Source organism: Emydura macquarii, unplaced genomic scaffold (assembly GCF_026122565.2).
Source record: "Emydura macquarii macquarii isolate MOO-44397 ecotype Brisbane River unplaced genomic scaffold, CSIRO-AGI_Emac_v2 contig_2768, whole genome shotgun sequence".
Taxonomy (NCBI): Eukaryota; Metazoa; Chordata; order Testudines; family Chelidae; genus Emydura; species Emydura macquarii.
The window spans coordinates 17,233,345-17,252,587 of record NW_027132905.1 but is presented as its reverse complement, the minus strand read 5'-3'; the positions used below and the strand labels follow the sequence as shown (position 1 = coordinate 17,252,587).

The window sequence follows — 19,243 nt, the reverse complement described above, 5'->3', positions numbered from 1 at the left end:
CTGCTTCCTTTTCTGCCCCCCATCATATGTGGAGAATGCTACCTGCCCTCCTTTGGAAGCACTTCTGGACCGATGGATAAGAAGTGCTCTGTTTATTCTAGTCCTTTCCTCACAAGCAGAATGAGTTTGGTGCCCTTAGCCAAGTCTGCACCTACCCACACCGCATGTTTCAGATGGGTTGGCTGGCAGGGCTGAGATGCACTGAGCGAGTTGGGTGGGGAGGCCAGGACCAGGCAGGCTGGCTGTGCAGTATGTCAGAGATGAGGTGTGCGGACAGAGATGGGTGGGGATCCCAGGTTCAGAATGACTAGGAGAGCTGCATATTGGACAAGTGTTGATGAAGCAGGGTGGGGACCCCAGAACTAGATGAGCTGGGTGTGCAGCACCTCAGAATTCAGGTGCACTGACAAAGCAGGGTGGAAATCCCAGACTCAGAATGACTAGGGGGGCTGTGGGATGGACGTGCACCGGCAGAGCGGGGTGGCAAGGGCAGCTGAATGGGGTGCACTCAACACGCTGCATGGAGGTAATCTCCCATAGCTCTTGCCCTCTTTATTCACCACCATTTAAAAGCAACCACTTCGACTCCCTTCAATTGGGATAGAAATAAAAGGAGAAGAAAAAGCATTTGGATCATATCAAGGTTGTGACAGGACCCGGGAAAAGCAAATGGCAGAGTCTGCCTCGCACAGTGAACTCCCACAGAATTTACGCAGGGTTTTCAAGCAAAGACGTAATTCTCTCTCCCCTTCCTTCCCACACTTGCTTTCTCTTCGGCTTCTGCACACGCCCAGAAGCCCAACTTCAAAGGAGAGGGGTTGTCAGTGTGGGAAGCGGCAAGCAGACAGACGGTTCAGTCTCCTGTTAAATGCCCTCCATGCCTTTCATCAGCATCAGGGGAAAAATATTAACTGGGTAGGCCCTTGGGTGGAATGCCAAGTACCATGGCCAAGTTCTGCTGTCACGCAGCAGCAGCCTCATGCTCCTGACTGTGTGGGCCAGCTACAGAGAACTACGTGAGCTACAGTGGTTTTATCCCCCTTCCCTGGGCAGAATAAGTCCGTCCCCCTCCCCCCGCATCTCTTTGGAATATATGCATAATAAATCCATCTGTGTACAGTAAGCACTGGAGATCCTCTTAACACTCCACACTCTCTGCATTGGAGTCAGAATTAAGCATGGGCTCAGAGTACAGTAGGTACAAGAATAGAGGCAGTCTCCGATAACAAATCCATTCATGTGGCTAAACTAGTCCGCTCTGAGGTCAGAGCTCCCTCCCCCCAGCCACCAGCCACAATCCACTGAGGAGCATTCTTCTCCCATTGAAGTGATATTCCATCCCCAGGGGATTCTGGGAACAGAGGCTTCCATCCCCTCATTAGCAACAATTAATGTGTGGTCAGCAGGCCCAGCCAAGTCGGCATTTTCCAGAGAACAAGTCCCTTTTCAAGGAAAAAACGAGGAGAAAAAAAAAATCAACCCGTGGTTCGTTGTTGGTTTGGGTTTAAATGAGATTTGCAGGATTTAAAATGATTTTGTTAATCACACTCTTTTGTGCCACCTAAGCAACTATGGTGCCGAGTAGGAGCACCCAGTGCAGAGTTCTGGGGAAACGGGGGATTAACCACGGTTGGTTAACATTTCTTTTGTTAGCCTTTTAAAAGCATAGTCCATTTTCTGACCTATACAGGGGAAATCACTGGTTGGAGATTGCATTTGGGGATTGCATTTACTTTATCCTTGCAAAGGCAGCATCATCTTACAGGGAAAGGGAGAGAAACTCAGGCTCAGGATACTGTGGGGAGCATAGGAAGGGCTCTACCTTCTCCTTGTTGCCTGAGCAAAACAATGCCATCTCTCTGCCCAGTGGCACGGTTTCCTACGCACGGACAGCGTGAGCTAACTAAATGAAAAGAGATCCAAGAGAGGTGGTTTAATGAGTAAGAGAGCAGAAGAACTATCAGGAGAAATGGGTGAAACAAGGAAATGACAAAAATAAAAGAGAAGGGTTGCGTTGTGGGCCTGAAATATGCCCAATGCAACTTACCCTTCCTAGTGGATATTGGTTCAATGCTCCTCTTGGCCCTAGCTTCAAGGCCTTAAGCAAAAGGTGGAGCTGTGAACCTGACTCTTCACTCCAAACTGCAGCCCAAAGAGCCCCACGGAACTGGAGCACAACCCTCAAATATAGCAGCCCTGTTCACTGCAACTGAAAAGTGAATCAAATTTGCAGGAAACCAGATGACTTAGCAACCTTGTGGAAAGGCAAGAGGTAGGTAGTAATGGACTCTAATCCCTTTACAAGGGTATGGAGGGTGACTGTTTAGCAAAGAGCTCAATAGAAAAGACCTCAGGCATGCTCCAAGCTAGCTCTGGTTTGTCCTCAGACCCCAGCCCAAGCGGTCAGTTGGAAGAGCATTCTGGGCAATGGCATGCAGATGAACACCATCCTTTTACCAGAGAGACCAATGCATGCATGAGTCTCAACACCCGTGTTTTACTGCCGTCAGCTGGGTAACATTAGCCTTTTTCCAATTCAGCCTCCGTGCCCCCCCAGTTATTTGCCTAAATGATGTGAAAAATACAAAGCAAGCCAAGGACAGCGCAGGAACAACGACCTGCATTTGACAGGCTGGCAAGTTTGAGTCAGGAGAATCTCGTTAGCAATGATCTCACTGCTGTTCCCAGCACTGGGAAGATGCTGAAAGGGCCTCCCTACAACCTGTACAAAACACAGCTCAGCCAGCCTGGTTTCTGGCAGGCGGCTCTGCAAAGTTTTAATGGTTGGCGGCACAAGCAGAAACGTGGAAAGGATGAAGTTGGAAAACACACCAATCCAGCCCCCTACCACTACAACACGTGACGCATTGTGTTATATAGCAGCCTTGCCAAATTCTTCTCACGCGGGAGGAGCACAGTTTCTTAATGGGCAAATGAAATATCTTCCTGTTTTTCCATTATCAACCATGACACAGGGCTGGCAAGTGGATTTTGTGCTTGGGCTAGTAAGTTCCCATTGTAATATTACAGGCCTGCTGTTGTCTATGTGTTTCTTCTAATGGTTTATAAAATACACAGTAGCCAGCTGAGTAGCCAGAATCGAGATCACCTGATGGGGCGGTGCTATCAATGTGTGTTAAAAGTCATTAGCTCTTTCACCTGCTGCAATGCGGGCTGACACACAGAGTTCTTGGCAGAAATCGCCCAAGATCTATGCTCCTACTCCCCATAAGCTCGCAGGATAATTCACACACGTCCCTGCTGCACTGCATGGAAGTGTAAAATATCACACAGATTAAGAAGAAATCCTGGACAAGTGTTTCAATGGTGACCTGATCATATTTCAAATATAGGGAGGGATGCCTGTGACTTGAAATAGATCGTGCCACCCATTATGCGATAACATGTTACAGGTGCCTTCATGCCCTGCCAGCCATGCCATGTTCAGATCTGGATTCCAGCTCACACGGAGTCCGGAGGGGTTGTGACTGGAGAGGCTTGGTTTGGGCCCAGGTTTTAGAGATTTGTTAATTTCAAAGAGAAGGAGGAATAAATCAAACCAAAAAAAACACACACACACACACACACACACACACACACACACACACACACACACACACACACACACACACACACACACACACACACACACACACAGGCTTAGACTTTCCTAGCTGCCTACAAGATTTGGAGATTTGTCAGGTCACCTAAGGTATTTGAATACTCATTTCCCAAAAATCTCAGCCTAAGTCATCTCAGCCGTAGCAGTCGTAACAGATACACTTTGTAAATCTTCCACTGGTGGGATTGCCACCGTGCCCTGATGCTCTGTGGTTTGGCAAAACTGGCTCTAGAACTCTTCTCTTTGGGACCAGAAAGGAATATTCTATTTAAAAAAATACACGAGAAAATGGAAGTTGCCAGACAGACTGATGCCTTGTCCCTCAAGGTGCTTTGAACATCCATGTGAGGCTGTTACATGGAGGAGTGCATGAAGCAGCTGACCAAACCCCCAGAACAGTTGAGTCCTGCACCTCTGGCGGTACAAACCGGCAGACAGTGGAAACACAACAGCCCAGAAACTGCGAAGAATTACTGCACAGGACCCAGATTCTATATGGGTCACTTAGTGAATGATTTGCTTTTAGCACTTATTCCTCCTGTAAAAGCAGCCAAGTTCCATGTGAACAGGAAGGCTGTGTCTGGAGGGGTAGCTTCCCTCTGCAGTTGTGTGCTGAGAACTTGCCTCATCAGCTCCGGGGTAAGCATGTGGAGCCACAGAGGGATCTCTGTCCCAGGATTTGTGGGTGAGAAATGAAAAACGTTTATCTCACGCTAGCCTAGAGATTTCCCCTGCAGCTCAGGGAATGATAGTCACAGAGGGCACCAGGGGAGGTGAGAACAAGCAAGGTTCAGGCAGATATTTTGAAAATGACAACTTGTCTCGCAGGAGCAGTGAGAGCGCTTTTAACAGCGACCGTCTGGGCTGGCAGTGACCCGACGCCTCTCCTGAGCTCAGGCAGCCAGCACATATCAGAGCCAGACTTTTGATAGGGCTTCCAGTCACCTAGGGGCACATGGCTCAGCAGCACACTATGACAGCATTCCTCTAGTGTAATCACTCACGTGGCTTTCACAGAAATCTTTCCATTACCCTTCTAGCCCACTTGCCTCTTCTTTCCTTAGTCAGGACCCCCCATGCACCCATCATCTTCTCTTCCTCTCTCCACTGTTGGCTATGTTAGAAATGCCATAAAAGCTTTTGACTGGTAACATCCTCAGGAATGCAGGGATATTGTAAAGCTAGCCCAGCACAAGCAGACCTCACTATACACCTAATGGTACGGGCAAGTTACCTGACTGTTAGCAAGTTCATTTACAGGCAGGTGGGACTCAGCATTCCCAGACAAGCACTCTGCTTGACTTACAAGTCACTGCAGCAAAGATACTCACACACATCTAACCTGTTCCTTACAGGGATTCACAGTAGCTGCTTATCTGAGGCCAGAGATTTTCACACACACCCATGCCAGAGAGAAGAACTGACCAGTTCCAAGCCACAAGCTCTCTCTCACCATGCCTCCCCAGGATGCGTGGAGGGTCTTGGCAATGTACGCATGTCACATGCAGTAGAGTGTGATGTTTGGGGGCAGTGGCCTAATAAACAAGGGCTATTTGATGAGAACACTGGAAATAGTCCATAAATCTTGTCCTACTAATCTACAGGAGCCAAGGAAGGAAGGAACAAAGGCAACCGGCTGCACTTAGCTTTGGGTTCTTAGTTTCCACAGCATGCATTCGGCAATTAAACTAGGAGAGCAGCTCTGTTTGTCATGGTCCCAGTAAATCCTTTGGTCAGCCACTTGCCTTGGCCTTTGGGGTGTTACACCCAAGTGCGCCCATGCTGCAGAGACATTGCAGCCGGCTTTAGTGAGAAGATGTGTTGCCTTTGTTATGCCTACGTGTGCATAACCTATCCAATGACCTGTATTGCCACGGGGTCACAACTCAAGGGAGATTTTCATACTAAATTGAACAAGCTCCTACCTCCTCCATGAACAGAGCAGAGACCTCCAGAAGCTCCTGCCAATAGAACGGAGATGCCCTGGGTTTCTTTTTAACTGGACCACTAGTCTAGGGACACCATCTCTGGGAGGAGCAGAACGCTAGGAAGGTGTGAGTTCAAGGGTGCTGTACTAAGACCGAGTGAAGATGGCACAATGCAGATAATGAGAGAGAAGGAAGGAAAAGTGAGGTTTCTGTGGATGAAGCCTGGATTCTGAATGCCATTGAGAGGATGAATATTTGAACAGTCTGTTGCAAAAGCTGAGCAAAACAAATTGGAGATTGGAGGAAACTGACCATGAAGGCACCTCACCAGCTTCAGAAACATCACCAGTCTTGGTTTCTCACTCTTTCCTCAATCTGTTATTCTCAGCTTCCCAATAATAAAGCTGCTCAGTGACTGACCAGGAAAAGGGTCCTGCAGGAGAACTGAAGTGCATGGCAAAGCTACCTCTGTGCCTGGACTGCGCTGGCCTCTCCATACAATATCCTTCTAGGCCGTGGATTGGAATGTTGATAAATCTTTGTTACAGTAGCAGAAGGCTCCCTGTTGCAATCCATCTGTCTCCCTTTGCCAGATATGTGTTTGCGCACTGACCTAGCCATAGGAAGGCTGCCTCAGCTGTTGCTGGTTGGGGTTACACTATGCATAACCTGATAGGTGTCCTGCAGCATGCTAATGTGATGACACTTTAAGTGTCACAGTCAGGGCATGCAGGAGTTCCTTTTCAGCCTATCAAATTATAAAAAGTTGGCTGCATCTGGAAACGAGCTCACAATTCTAGAAGAGCCCCAACCAGATCACGTCACTTTCAGAGGACACTGTGGTGGCAAGGATATTTATAGCACGTAAGAAGCTAAAAAGAACTCATCTCACCTTGCCTTGCCTTACCTTCTTCATCCTCTAAGGATGCCAAGGCTGACAGCTCGTAATGAAATAGGAAAGGACAACCCCACTCTCCCTCCTGCTCCCAGAGCATGGAGATATAAAAAGGAGAGCAGTTTGTGTTCTGATAGCAGCAGAGACTGAAGAGGGAGAGAAAGGCCACATGGACTCCATAGGCAACACTAAGGAGGCCTGCACTCTTTCCCACTCTAGGGGCTGCTTTGATACTAGCAGAGACAGAAAGTGTAGGGCAGAGCAGACAACACAGGGAGATTTTGCAATATACGGTACAGAGCGCTGCAGTGAGGGGAGGGAGAGATCATCACAGTTACCTGGAGCTCTGTCTGGCAGGGAGCTCCTGTGGCAGAAGCAGTGTTGAGAGCAGTTAGATTAACAGTTAGACGCCATTTTTTGGAAAACAGTGAAGGTGATTAACTATTGGAGTAAACTACAAAGAGCAGTGGTGGACTCCCATCTCCTGATGTCTTCCAGTCAAGAGTGGATGCCTTTCTGAAAGACATGCTTTTGCCAATCACAAGTTACTGGGCACAAGGCAGGTGTAACTGGGCTTAAGTTCTATGGCCTGTGACTAAATTTAGACTAAATGACCTAACGGTCCCTTCTGTCCTTCAATTCTATAAATCTATGAGCTCAGTGGTCCTCCCATGAAAAAACTGCAGTGGGAGGGTCCAAGCCCCAGACAGGAGGCTTCCTCTCCAACTAAACTAGACAGCTGACCTACCCCCCATGGACATGCGCTGAGTGCAGGAGGCTTTGAGGCGACTAATGCTTCCTGGTCCATATATACGGTGGCTGCTAGCTCCTCCAGCCATCTTTTCACTGCACCAGGCAGAGAGATCCAAGACCCCAACAACAGAGGGGAGCAGGAACAGGACTCAGAGACACGCTCCTCTGTTTTTGGGGAAGGAAATGATTAATAGGTCAGAGGCTCACCTAGAGGGTGGGTGGCAAATGGCTACACGAAACAGCTCCACTGTAGAGAATACCAAACAACAGCATTTCACTAGAGTTCTGTCACGTCACCCAGTGGCTCGACGGAGGCTCAGCAGCTGTCAGAGAACAGCTCAGTCTGGCAGCACAATCCTTCTGCAGGATCCCCACCGATTACAGTGCCCTGAGGGTGATCAGTGTGATCCGACCTCCCTCTCTACCAGGCTTTACCTGCGAGCGCTGAAGGTTGGGATGCATTCCAAGGAGCTGGTAAGAGCAGAGATGGGCAATTGGTTTTTCTTTTTGGCCAACAGTAAATTCGCTGAAAAAAGCATTTTGAGGAGTTTCAGCTGAAAACCTCCCAAATCTCCAAAACGTCCAACGGAACCATTACAAAAATGTCAAACTGAAAGGACATTCCCTCAAGGAAAGCTTGAGCCGACTTCAACTTGATTTACCCTTTCATTTCACAGTGTTGTTTCAACTCGACATTCAAAACGGTTAGTTCCAACCCACACCGACAATTTGTCTCCCTCCCCTCATCTTTTCCCCCCCGTTTCAGCAAGAAAACTTGAAATAGATTCAGTTGCCGTTTGAAAGTCATCGGGTGGGTGGGGAGAGGGAGGTTGCCAGCTCTCAGTGAAAAGGGTGTGACCGAGCCCTTAGGATGAAGGACGGGGCCTGCTGGTGGCTGCATGTGACCCGCCATTTTGCATCTGTCGGAGAGCCCAGCTATTCTCGAACATCAGGCCTCTGCTTGCACCGTGTTCCCCACGCTCCCAGGGCATGTGCGGGAGGCATGTGGTGCTGCTGCAACCCATCATCTCACATCTTCATTCCTTGGTTAAATTCTGACTAGTGGATGATGATGACGACGACCCGTTTACTACCTCATGGCCCACCACAGAGACAAGGCAAAGCTACTAGCACTTCAGGAAAACGCCATTGTTAGCCATAGCTCTGGCTGCGTTGGCGGCAGGGTTATTACGGGAGGAAGTATTTTCTGTTATTTAGAAGGGCACAGACTAGGCTGGGGCGCTGAGAACCGATAAATGGTCCATGAGCCACCCACCTGTTTGGAGGACAGGGTTCCAGTCACATGGGGAAGGGGGAAATGAAATCTCTTCTAGCAAATTCATCCCTCCCACTTCTCCCCCCTCCCTCCCCTCAGTCTTTGCTTTAGATTTAGGACAAAGCCTGCACTTCAATGTTCCTCTTGCAATCAGAGTTGGACATGAGCTTCCTAACTGACAGGGGACTGGCCAGAGACAAGTTTCACATCTCCCTTCCCAGTCTCCTCTTGCCCCCCACCTGTTTTAAACCTTGTTAAACGTCTCAGCATGGGAAAGCCCTTGACTAGGGCTTGAAACTCAATCCCACTCCTCCTTCCAGCCTGCTCCCCACCCCTCTTCTGAGAATCCATACTTCACTGGGAGCAGCTGCGTTCAGGAGATTCCAGCAATGAAAACTGATATGTTCCAACAAGTGCCTTTGAACCCAGGGAAGAAACCACCACCAACTCCAGTTGGTTCCTAAACCTCTTTCAACATACTGCTGGCCCCCAGGAGCCTCTGGTTCCTGAAATCTGTCCTGAGACCTAGATCAAAACAGCCAAAAGGTTTCCTAGCCCTATGTCAAGATGCATCCCAAGTGGAAGAGGAGTCTGAAGAACTGAATGGGATCCTCATGTGAAACACACATGGAGGGAGTGATGCACAGGGCACTGCTAACGTGGCTTTCCCAGTCAGGGATTTTGCTAGCATGTTTATAATGGTGTGTTCTTAACTACTGAGTCCAAAGGACCATACTCTTTGGAAAATCTGGTCCTGGGTCTTGTCTGGGGGTTGTTTATTTAGACTGTAAGCTCCTCATGGCAGGGAGTGTGCATGTCTGTGTTTGTAAGTGAGAAAGATTTTTCCAGTGATAATGGTCCAAATTAAAGCTCTTTCTTCGGCAAATCTCCCACAGGCCCAAGTAAGGACAATAGGATGTGGCCTAGTAAAAATAAGGGTGACCTGGAAGCCCATTCCCCAAGTGGCAGCACTTCATTCCATAGGGAGCCCTATTTCTTGTCCTGAACTGAGCAATTAGCAGGGAAACAAAGCTCTATAGGGGGATTCAAAAACCCTCAAAACATATTGCATTCAAATAGGTTCTTGGAGTCTTTACTGCAGAATCCTATTGATTTAGTCCCTGTTATCTCTGGTGGGCTTGCTCCATAAGGTTTCATATTCAGTTCTACTTAGGGCTTTTCCATAAGAGACCATAGGAAGCCCTGTCCCATCCTCTTAAACCAAAAGAAGGGGCCTTGCAAAGTGGGAGAAAGGTAAAATATCGGGAACAGAAAAACGAGTACTGCTTAGGGCTCAGAGCAGAGCTGGGGAGAGCGGAGGTGGCGGAAAGGATGCACCAGACAAAGCAACAGCTCCAGTCAGCTCTTGTTCATTCTGAATCACATGCTGCTGCTTCTGAAGAAGATAGATCCTCCCTCTCCTTGTCACTTTCCAACCCCTGACAAATGGCAGAATGGTTGATATTGATGAAGCTTATAAATGAGCAAGACGACACAGGGAAAATGCCTGGATGAACTATGACCTGTCAAACACCCTGAAACACCAGCAATGCCCCCCGGTGCCTGAGCTCATGGAGAAATTTGATTAGTTCTGTACTGTTATTCTTCAGACAACCCTTCTCTAGAGAGCAATGTGCAGCCAGTGGGGCTGTGTATCATGGTGCTTACAAGCTTTCCTGTAACTTCCAGAGATTTATGGTGCAACTGTGAATACAAAAAGCAGAGAGGTGGATGGAGATAGGCTGGCTTTTGTTCACCATGGCAAGAAGCAAAGATCACCTCCATTGCTGCAGCACCCTCTGCCTTGGCCATGCCTTCTACTTGCCTGGGAGCAGATCGCACGCTGCCTTGGTGGGAATGGATTAGCAGCAGCCAGAATTCCAGCAGGATGCTGCCTCCCACAGGGCTGACAAAGTCACCTCTTTATGCAGCAACCCCCATCTTCCCAATCACACTTCTTGTTCGCTGCCCTGCCAGCATTCCCCCTCTCCCCCCAGGATGCAGTCATTGAGGTGCTGCAATGCTCTCAGTAGAGAGGCACTGATTTAGTTCTAAAAATATCTAATTAGATGTTCCAAGCACATCATTAGGGGTCCATCATGATAGGACTGCAGGGTCTAGCAGGAATTTGGTGGGATTTTTTCCACTCACTCGCTGGATCACAGAGCGAAATGGCAGGCACCATGCTGCCTACTCGTTGATAAGAGGACAGTCTATCATTAGCCCAGTCTGATGGCACCACAAATATAATTATCTGGCTAAACTGAGCTCAGCTCTATCATTAGCAAACTTGCTATTTATTTTGTGAGAGCATGTCAGGCACTCAGAAGAATTCAGTTGGTGCAATTGACTTTACAGCCGGCTTTTTGTGGGCTTTCAAGGCTGGTTAAGATGGCTTATGTTTTCCCACCCTCAGAGACACAACCCATCATGCAAAATGGCTTGAGAGGAAGCTTGAGAAGAGTGGTGAAACGTTATTGGATAGAAATTTGCACAATCACCGTGAAAGTAGACAGTAGCTGACTGGGATCCAAGTCTCCTGAGCTGGCACCACGTGTAAAAAATTAATAGACGTCTCTTTTGGAACGTGCACCAGAAGATGCTAGAGGACTACCTGTTGCCAGGGTGATTGTGACAAAGGAGTCTGGGTTGCATATTAACTAAGGGGAGGTAGATGCGGCTGGAGAGTCCTGCGAAACCACAGGCTACGTCTACATTCGAGCTGGGAGGCATGATTCCCAGCTCACATGGATGTACCCACACTCGCTCTGCTCAAGCCAGCACCTAAAAATAGCAGTGTGGCCGGGTAGCACAGGCGGCCGCTCACGCTAGCCGCCAGTACAAATCTGCTCCCCACAAATACGCGCTGGGGCAGCTAGCCCAAGCTGCCACCTGTGCTGCCCCACCGACATTACTATTTGTAGGTGCTAGCTGGAGCAGAGCTAGTGCGGGCTCATACATCGGAGCTGGGAGCACACCTCCCAGCTCAAATGTAGACTGCCCCTAGTGTCAATAGCCCTACGCCATGGAACTCACGGCTGGAGCATTCCCTGGATGCTAAACACATAGATTAAAGGTGGGTGTTCTTTACTTCCAAGGTCCTATATCAATCTGTCGCTGCCTACATCTCTGCTCTCCTTTCCCACTACTACAGTCACCTCTTGCTGCCTGCAATCCGCTCAAGCTCTCTCCTTATGCCCTCTCTTGTAGCTTTCCCTCATACCACCCCTCTTGCTTGGCATTTCCTCTCTCCTGGTGCATCACACAATCTCCCTCACATTCAGATCCCTCTCTAAAGCGGACTCCTTCCATGAAGGTTTTCCATATTAAAGAAAGAAGAGCCTAACTTTGAGATAACCCCCACCACCTACTTGTCTGTTGTACGATGTGTCTGAAATGGGTCTGGATCTCCTTTCTGACAGCTCTTGTGAGCTCCTCTGGGCAGGTATTGAGGAGCCAGCTGGCAGTGTCCAATAAACAAATAGCAGATCATATCTCATCAAAACATAAAGAAACTGTGTCGACACCACCGCCACATCGGGCAATGTCTCACCTCACTGGGTGTGCCCCTCCTGGATGTTTTTGTCCCCAGTTTACTCCGTGCACATTGCAGAGTTAGAGCTACGAAGGGTGGATGGAGACACCTTGAAAGTGCATCTCATGACAGACATGCAGATGTCACACTAACAGATGTCAACGAACTGCGTGCACTGAAATGGCAGGGCCTGCCTGCATGGCAGAGGACAAGAGTGGAACTTGATGCACCATGATCCTGATGACTGGCACCTTGTCTGCGAGGTTGAGCCTCTTCAATAGGCAGAGACCCAATGACTCAGCACATCAGTGTGGTTTAGGACTGATTCCATGTGGCTCTCTGCTCTTGTAAGCTACGTGAGACACTGGAGCAGTAACAAGATAGTAGGGTACCCATTGGGTATGTGTATTGTAGAGTGACTGTAAATATTGCTACACATCTCTTTTCCAAGGCAGTGCTGTAACTCACAGGGGCACATAACCATGCAAAATAACCATGCAATTCCTCTGCTCCTGCAAGGTACTTACCATACAAACTTTCCTGCCACTACATGGGACTTACCAAATAAATTCAATGATCAGCACTTCCCAACATCTCTTCCCAAGCTTTACAAGGCAGCTCAGCCAGCTGAAGGATTTGAGGCGATATTTAACAGGAGACAGAGGGCATAACCGTGTGTTTGTGGGAAGCTTTTCATCTATCAGGTCAATGGACTTTGAAAGACCTTCCCTATGGCACATGAGGTTTTCTGAGGTGCTGTCTTGTGTAATATAACTAGGTCCTGGTGGGTTTGGGGAAAAATGGGGCAGCAATTTTGTTTCCTCTAGATTAGCTTGGATCAGAGGCAGAACCTGTTTGTCAGTGAGGTCCCTGAGTCTCTCTCAGCGTGGCTGGCTGAGACAGAAGGAAGTTGATGTTGCTCAAGGTCATGCTGTGAGTCAGTGGCTCAGCCTGCATTAGAGCCTCTTGAATCTTTGCTCTAACCCTTAAACCACACAAGGTTCTGTACTTGATGCGATCCAGGTTCAGAGCAGGACAAGCTGGGCTCAATAGGCACCAATGGACGTTAGCATGGGAGTAATCTCCTCCAGGAGGATTTTCACTGCTGTCATTGTTCAAAATGGGGACAGCCCACAATCATGCTTTGCCATGAATTAGCAGCTCTAGACTCAGAGCTGCGAGAAGTGGAACAAACAATCCTCCTAGGAAGCTGTAGCATGACATTGCAATATTTTCATCGCCATGTCATCACAGTACTCCCATCTCACCGGGCTGAAATACACTTGAGGCTCAGTAAGCGGGCAACGGAAATGGTTGGGGACCTGATCTCTAGACACCTTCACCGTTGCTTAGCTGGGAACCCCTGAAAAGATTGAAGGTGTGTTTCCCACTGGTGCTACTGCATTAAATTACAAGGGTCAAACCCTGGTTCCCCTGAAGATCTCACTGGGACCAGGATCTGGTCTCTTGCCCCAGAGAGCTGGTCTGAAAGACCAGCTGTAAGAATTTCAGCTCACGTGCATTCTGTCTGGAAAGCCAATATGCTACTGGCTTTGGAGACCAAGCCCGCAGCCCAGACCCTAGGCACTGAAAGCTGGCTGAGACTATCAAAGCATCCTAAGGGAGTTAGACACACAGCTTCCATTAATTTCAATGAGAACTGTACGTCCAAATCCCCCGGGCAGTTGGCCAATCTTGGCCCTTGTGCCTTCACGAAGCAGAAAGACAATGCATGCGATCACTGGCCTTTCCCATATGGCTGCCCACAGAAGTGGGGTGATTGCCTCCTGCTGACTCCCCAGTCCTGGGCGCGAGCACAGCCTATCTGTACGTTAGGAATGCATTTATGGCCAGTAACCTGTAGAGATTTTTAGAAGCTGCACAGAGAGAGCTCTTTTTGGCAACGGTTTGCAGCAAGCGATCCAGCTTCAATAGAAATGCTCAGAGGCATTGATGTAACTATTTATAACCCTGTGAATCCATTTGTAACCAATTAGTGGCGCTAGCTAGAGTAAGAGGTATAAATAGCTGAACAAATGTAAATATTAACACTGCAGTCTTTGGTCCAACACTCTGAATGTTCATTGTGTGCCCCAGGAACCCATCCTGCCCAGGAAAGAACAAAGACCCTTTCCACATGCAACAGCAATCTCTGGCCCCAAACCCCAGTATCTCTGCCTCCCAGAGCCAGGACACACAATTGTAACTGAGCTCTGGGTCTTTCATTCATCTCAGCGGACTAGGTGCAGCTTTTCCATGCCGGGCTGTTTCTGCTGGGAGGGAGAGAGGTGTGTATAGCACATCTAAAATCAGGTTCCATTTCAAGGCAAAACTCCTCCCTCCCCACGCTGCAGCCTGTCACCGACTGGCACTTTGAGAAGGCGGAGTACAATTCCACGCGCTTAGTGCTGATATGCACCTGTATGGTGGAGGTCAGATGTATGGACAGAGCATGGAAAATCCTGTGCTGAACTCGCTGGAGACCTCCTCAATGGCTGTGTACAACAGGATGAGTTAGGGACAATGCAGCTGTCCTCAGCTCTGAATTTCTTGCGTCTTGTTGGTGTCAGGCAGGATCTTATTGTTATTAGCATGCACCGTTTAGAAATGAAGGAGGGAGGGGGAGTTATAGAAAATCACGGGCCACTTCCTGCATGGGTGTAAATTGCCAGAATTCCACTAAAGTCAATGGAGCGACACTGATTTACACTAGCTGAGGTTCTGGCCCTATGTCTTTGGGCTGCATAAGTGATCTGTTATTTGTATTTTCGTAGCACCCAGGAGCCCCGTCATGGCCCAGGACCCCATCGCACTAGGCACTCTGCAAAACACAGAACAAAGACAGTCCCTACCCAAACAGCTTCCAATCTAAGTATAAGACAACAGAGAGATACCGACAGACGGGAGTACAAGGAAACAACATTGGTCAGCGGGATAGGCAGGGTCTCAGCACACCAGCAGCAGGACCATTGTCAAGTTTTTTGTAGGCCTCCTGGCAAAGGAAAGTTAGGAGGACGGTTTAGAAGGAGAACAACGAGTTAGAGACACTGGTGTGTCTCATGAGAGAGACCCCATTCGGTTCCTGATCCTGCTGGGAGTGCGCTGCAGTGCCATGTGCAAGACTTGGGTTCCCCTCCCCACCACAGGCTGGCAGTGCTTTGCACTGCTCTGGGAGTAACCCAGCTTTCTTCCCTTCTGGACAATGCGCACTGGAAACACTTCACGGGTACTTCTCCATGATCAGCTGCTCAGAGCGGTGGGCCCTGACCTGCCTGACCCCAACACTAGCATGTACACCATGAGACTACTGGGGCTGGAAAGGGAGGGCAAAAAGCTGCAGCGTGCCAGCAGGCAGCACACACAGCCTCTGGGAGAGGCTCTCCTCCGTCACTCATCTCTCCAGTTAAGGAGCGGCACCGGGGAGTCTCTCAACGGACAGCCTCTCCTGAATGGAGCCCCTTCCAGTGCTCTTGGCCAGAAGTACCCTGGGTCATCCAGAGACAGCATTTTTAGGACTAGGTTGAGAAGGGACTGAAGACACCAGGGCACGATCCCGGTTTGTCAGATAGAGGATTGTGGAATTCGATGGAATCTCAGGCAATGGTCAGGATCCACATGGCTGAGTTATGCAGGGCCTAGAGGAGTCGTGTTTTCTTTATTACTCCCCTTCCCAGGCACACAGTAGTCGACACCCCCAGGGCTTAGACTGGAAGCATTTACCAAGGGCAATTCCCCTTCTTTTCTGCCCTCTCCTCAGCCTATTAAATGAATGGATTTAGCTGAACGAGAGTCGTCGTCTTCCCCACCCTTCCCTGTCACTTCCAGCCCTCGACATGCCACGATAACAGACCCAGGCGTACTCAGTCCTTTCAGGCCCTAAATGAGTTGTGAGGTTAATAGTAAATTGTAGACACTTTGGGGAAGAGACGGTCTCTTCCTCAGTGTTTGTGCAGTGCCTGGCACAGCACAGCAGGGGCCTCTCAGTGCTACCACGAACAGCAGCACTATGGCAAAGGATACACTAAAATGGATAGCATGTAGAATTCCCTTTGTGCTCAGGTCAGGGGCTCAGAATCCGTTGGTGAGGATAGACTGATGAACACTTGGATAGGTTTGGTTTTCCAAACTTTCATTAACCATAATAACTATACCACATGAACATCCATAGAATAAGAATACCATCACATGGCCCCTTTCAGCCAATGATCACAAAGCACTTTACCAAGGTCAGTGAGCATTATTACCCCAGCTTCCTCCTGTAAATGGGGAAACTGAGGCACGGCACGGTGAGGTGCCCAAGGTCACATAGCAGGTCAGTGGCAGAATCAGGACTACTCCCCAGGGCTCCCGACTCCTAGTCCCCTGCTCTAGCCATTTGATCTTGCTGCCTCCCACATGGCACATTTCTCTCCCCAGTCACCGAGGGGCTAATTCTGCTCTTTGGGTTTGACTGGCCCCTCTGCACACGTGGGAGCTTAGTGGCGCAATTGGATCTTTAAAAACCACTGATTCCACAAACAGTGATTATCAGCACCCGAGCTGGTGGCTAAAAGCTGGAAGCAAATAACCAGGAGGAATTGTTACGCATTTGTCAACATTCTTGTCAGGGCAAAATCCCTTCCCAGTCTCTCCTGCATGAATCCAGCCCCTTTGTATTCTCAGTTGATCACCCTAATCCCTGAAATCCCACAAAGCAAAAGAGTACAATCCCCATCCCTCCAGGCCATTGATTCGCCAGCCCTGGAGTTGATCACCTAGCAAGGCATAGTGGGTGGGTGCCTTTTGTTATCTTGCATCCAGCCAGTGGCTGTGTCCTCTGTGAGCATCCCCCCCCCCCCCCCAACATATAAGCACCCCATGTACCAGGTGTGCCTCATAGGGACGGCACATGGAAAGTTTACTCCTCTATGACACAGTCCAATAAATCTGGGATCACCTGTTCTGTCAGCTGAAGCATGCCAAGGAATTTTCCCTCACGCTCTGCCTTGGAGCCACCCCACCCCCCCTGGTATTGAGAAACCCAGGGCTGGCAAGATACAGGGCTGAGATACAGCCCAGAAGTCACTGGGCTGCTGCTCCCTCTGTCAGTGGGAGTTCTCCATGCACAGAACCCTTAGAACTAAAGTCAACCGGAGGGAAGACCAGCACTAGTCTGGTGACCAGACAAAACCTCAGTTGGTATTTTGCATTGATTGATTTGGGTACAGATGGTCTTGGGTACATGTTTAGTGGTATGGGCCAAAGCTCTGCTAACAACAACAACATAGAGAAAAACGTGCAAGCACAAAAATTAATCCCTCAAGACTTTGAAATCAAAGTAAAACAAATAGGGAGCCATCCAGACTGCTAGTATATGCCTGTACTGATCTTATGCCGCACATTTGCTAGATCTGCTCTGCTTATTTAGCAATTCTTACGTAGTGTGTGTCTGTCTCTCTCACACACACACACACTAGATACCCACTAACCTGGATAGGGGAGGGGACATATGTCTCTGTGCTGAACACACTTTGCTTGATTAGGTCATTCCTAGATCTCTCTTCATTCTGATCAAACTCTGCACTCCTGTCAGCTAGATCTGATCCATGTCTATTTATACATAGGCGGTGGCACAAGCGATCTATTGCACAGCAGAGTGTGTGTGTGTGCCTGCACAGATCTTTCAAACCATGTTGCACACAGACAATACATTCCCTGCACTGCTGTCCAAAAAGTCATTAAAGGAGGTGGACATGGGGCTTGAGCATATTAGTCATCTTTTAAAAAAAAAAAAAAAAAAAAAAAGAGACTAACATAATCATTTCTTGCAGGAAGCAAAAAGGGAAAAAATAATTTCCAACCCACTGGGCTTGTCCACCCTGATGTGACATTTTTCTTCCTATTCCTCTCTGCCAGACCCCATGCAAAATAAGCCCCTGTTCCCATAGCAAAGGAAAGGAAGAGCCGTACTTACTGCTAGTGCTCATGCTGCTGATCCTGTTCTGTCCTTCTCATTCAACAAAGGGGGCAAAGCTGTTCTTTCAATCCTTTCTTTCTTTTTATATGGGAGTGGGATTTTGCCTTTTGCTCCTAGGAAAAATATTTCCATGTGATTCCCATCTAATTCGTGCCAAGGAGTCTCCGCGGTCCCACGTTATTATCTCCCGAGGCGCCTGCCTTTGCTCTTAATCTTGAGCAGGCAGATAATAAAAATCAGGGGTGGGGGGAAAAAAGAAGCCAGAAGCCTGGGAATAAACCAGGGCAGGGTACTCTGTCTCGCTCTCCTCCCAGCAACAGATCCACGGTGTGAAGCACCCAGAGGCAGATGGCTGACTCCTGCTCAGGGCTGAGTTCTATGGAGAGTGTTGTCATGCAATGCAGACCAGTTCCAGCTAAAGCTCTTCTTATAACTCAAGGGGGGTGTGGACCACAGAAAGGGGAGGGGGACACGCACAGAGCTTGCTTATCAGAAGAAGAAGCTGTTCCCCCCACAGTTCACATCGCTATTGAATCTATCCAAGGGGAACCCCACCTAGCGCTCACCTCCTCTCAGGCAAGTTTATCAGCAGAAGCCTCTTCCAAGTGCAGCAGGAGGAGTTCCATTAAGGCAGGGCTGGGTTTGAGACAGAAAATTGTGATGAAAAGGAAGAGAAGAGAGAGGAAATTAGCCACATTGGGCAGGGTTTGCCTGGCTGGTAGCGAATGGGCTGTTCGAGCTGCCATCTGCTGGCTGAACTGTGCCGATGCTTGTTGAATGCACTGCGTTCAGTTTGCAAGCTGAAGGAAGCAGGCAAGCCAGCAGGTGTATCCATTTGTAAATTTCACACCTCCCCATCTCACTAACCCCACCAACTTTCACCTTTCCCGATCATCCCGGCCCCACTACATTTACTGCCAGGGAGGGCTGACTGAGATCCTCAAAATCTCTTCTTCAATAGCCGTGGCAGAATAGGATTTGTGTCTATTCACAATCTCCTGGGAGAACATCAGTGTTTGTTTTTAAGCATTTTTTTCATTTTGCTTGATTTAAATGTTCACTGTTGTGCAAAATGATGCGTTTTAAGCATTTATTTATTTTTATCTATTTAATTTTTCACAGCTATGGGAAGTTACAGGGGGGTCAGACAACAGGGTGGGTCAGACAGATAATTTAATAACAGGAGACCATTTTAAAAAGTGAAAGCTTTACAATTGTTAAAACACAAATTGTCAGCACTGCATGTCAAACTATACAAAGTAAGTATCCTTAAAATCA

The 19,243-nt window shown here is 48.5% G+C and overlaps 1 protein-coding gene across 1 annotated transcript in view; it reads right to left on the bottom strand.

The window, feature by feature from the left end:
* The window catches only part of ABLIM3 (actin binding LIM protein family member 3), a 102,585-nt gene extending 83,902 nt beyond the window's left edge, over positions 1-18,683 (bottom strand). Inside the window, 1 exon segment of the mRNA XM_067566544.1 lies at positions 17,963-18,683. Coding sequence (XP_067422645.1) covers positions 17,963-17,975 — 13 coding nt within the window. The 5' untranslated portion in view covers positions 17,976-18,683.
* Positions 18,684-19,243: the final 560 nt, after the last annotated feature.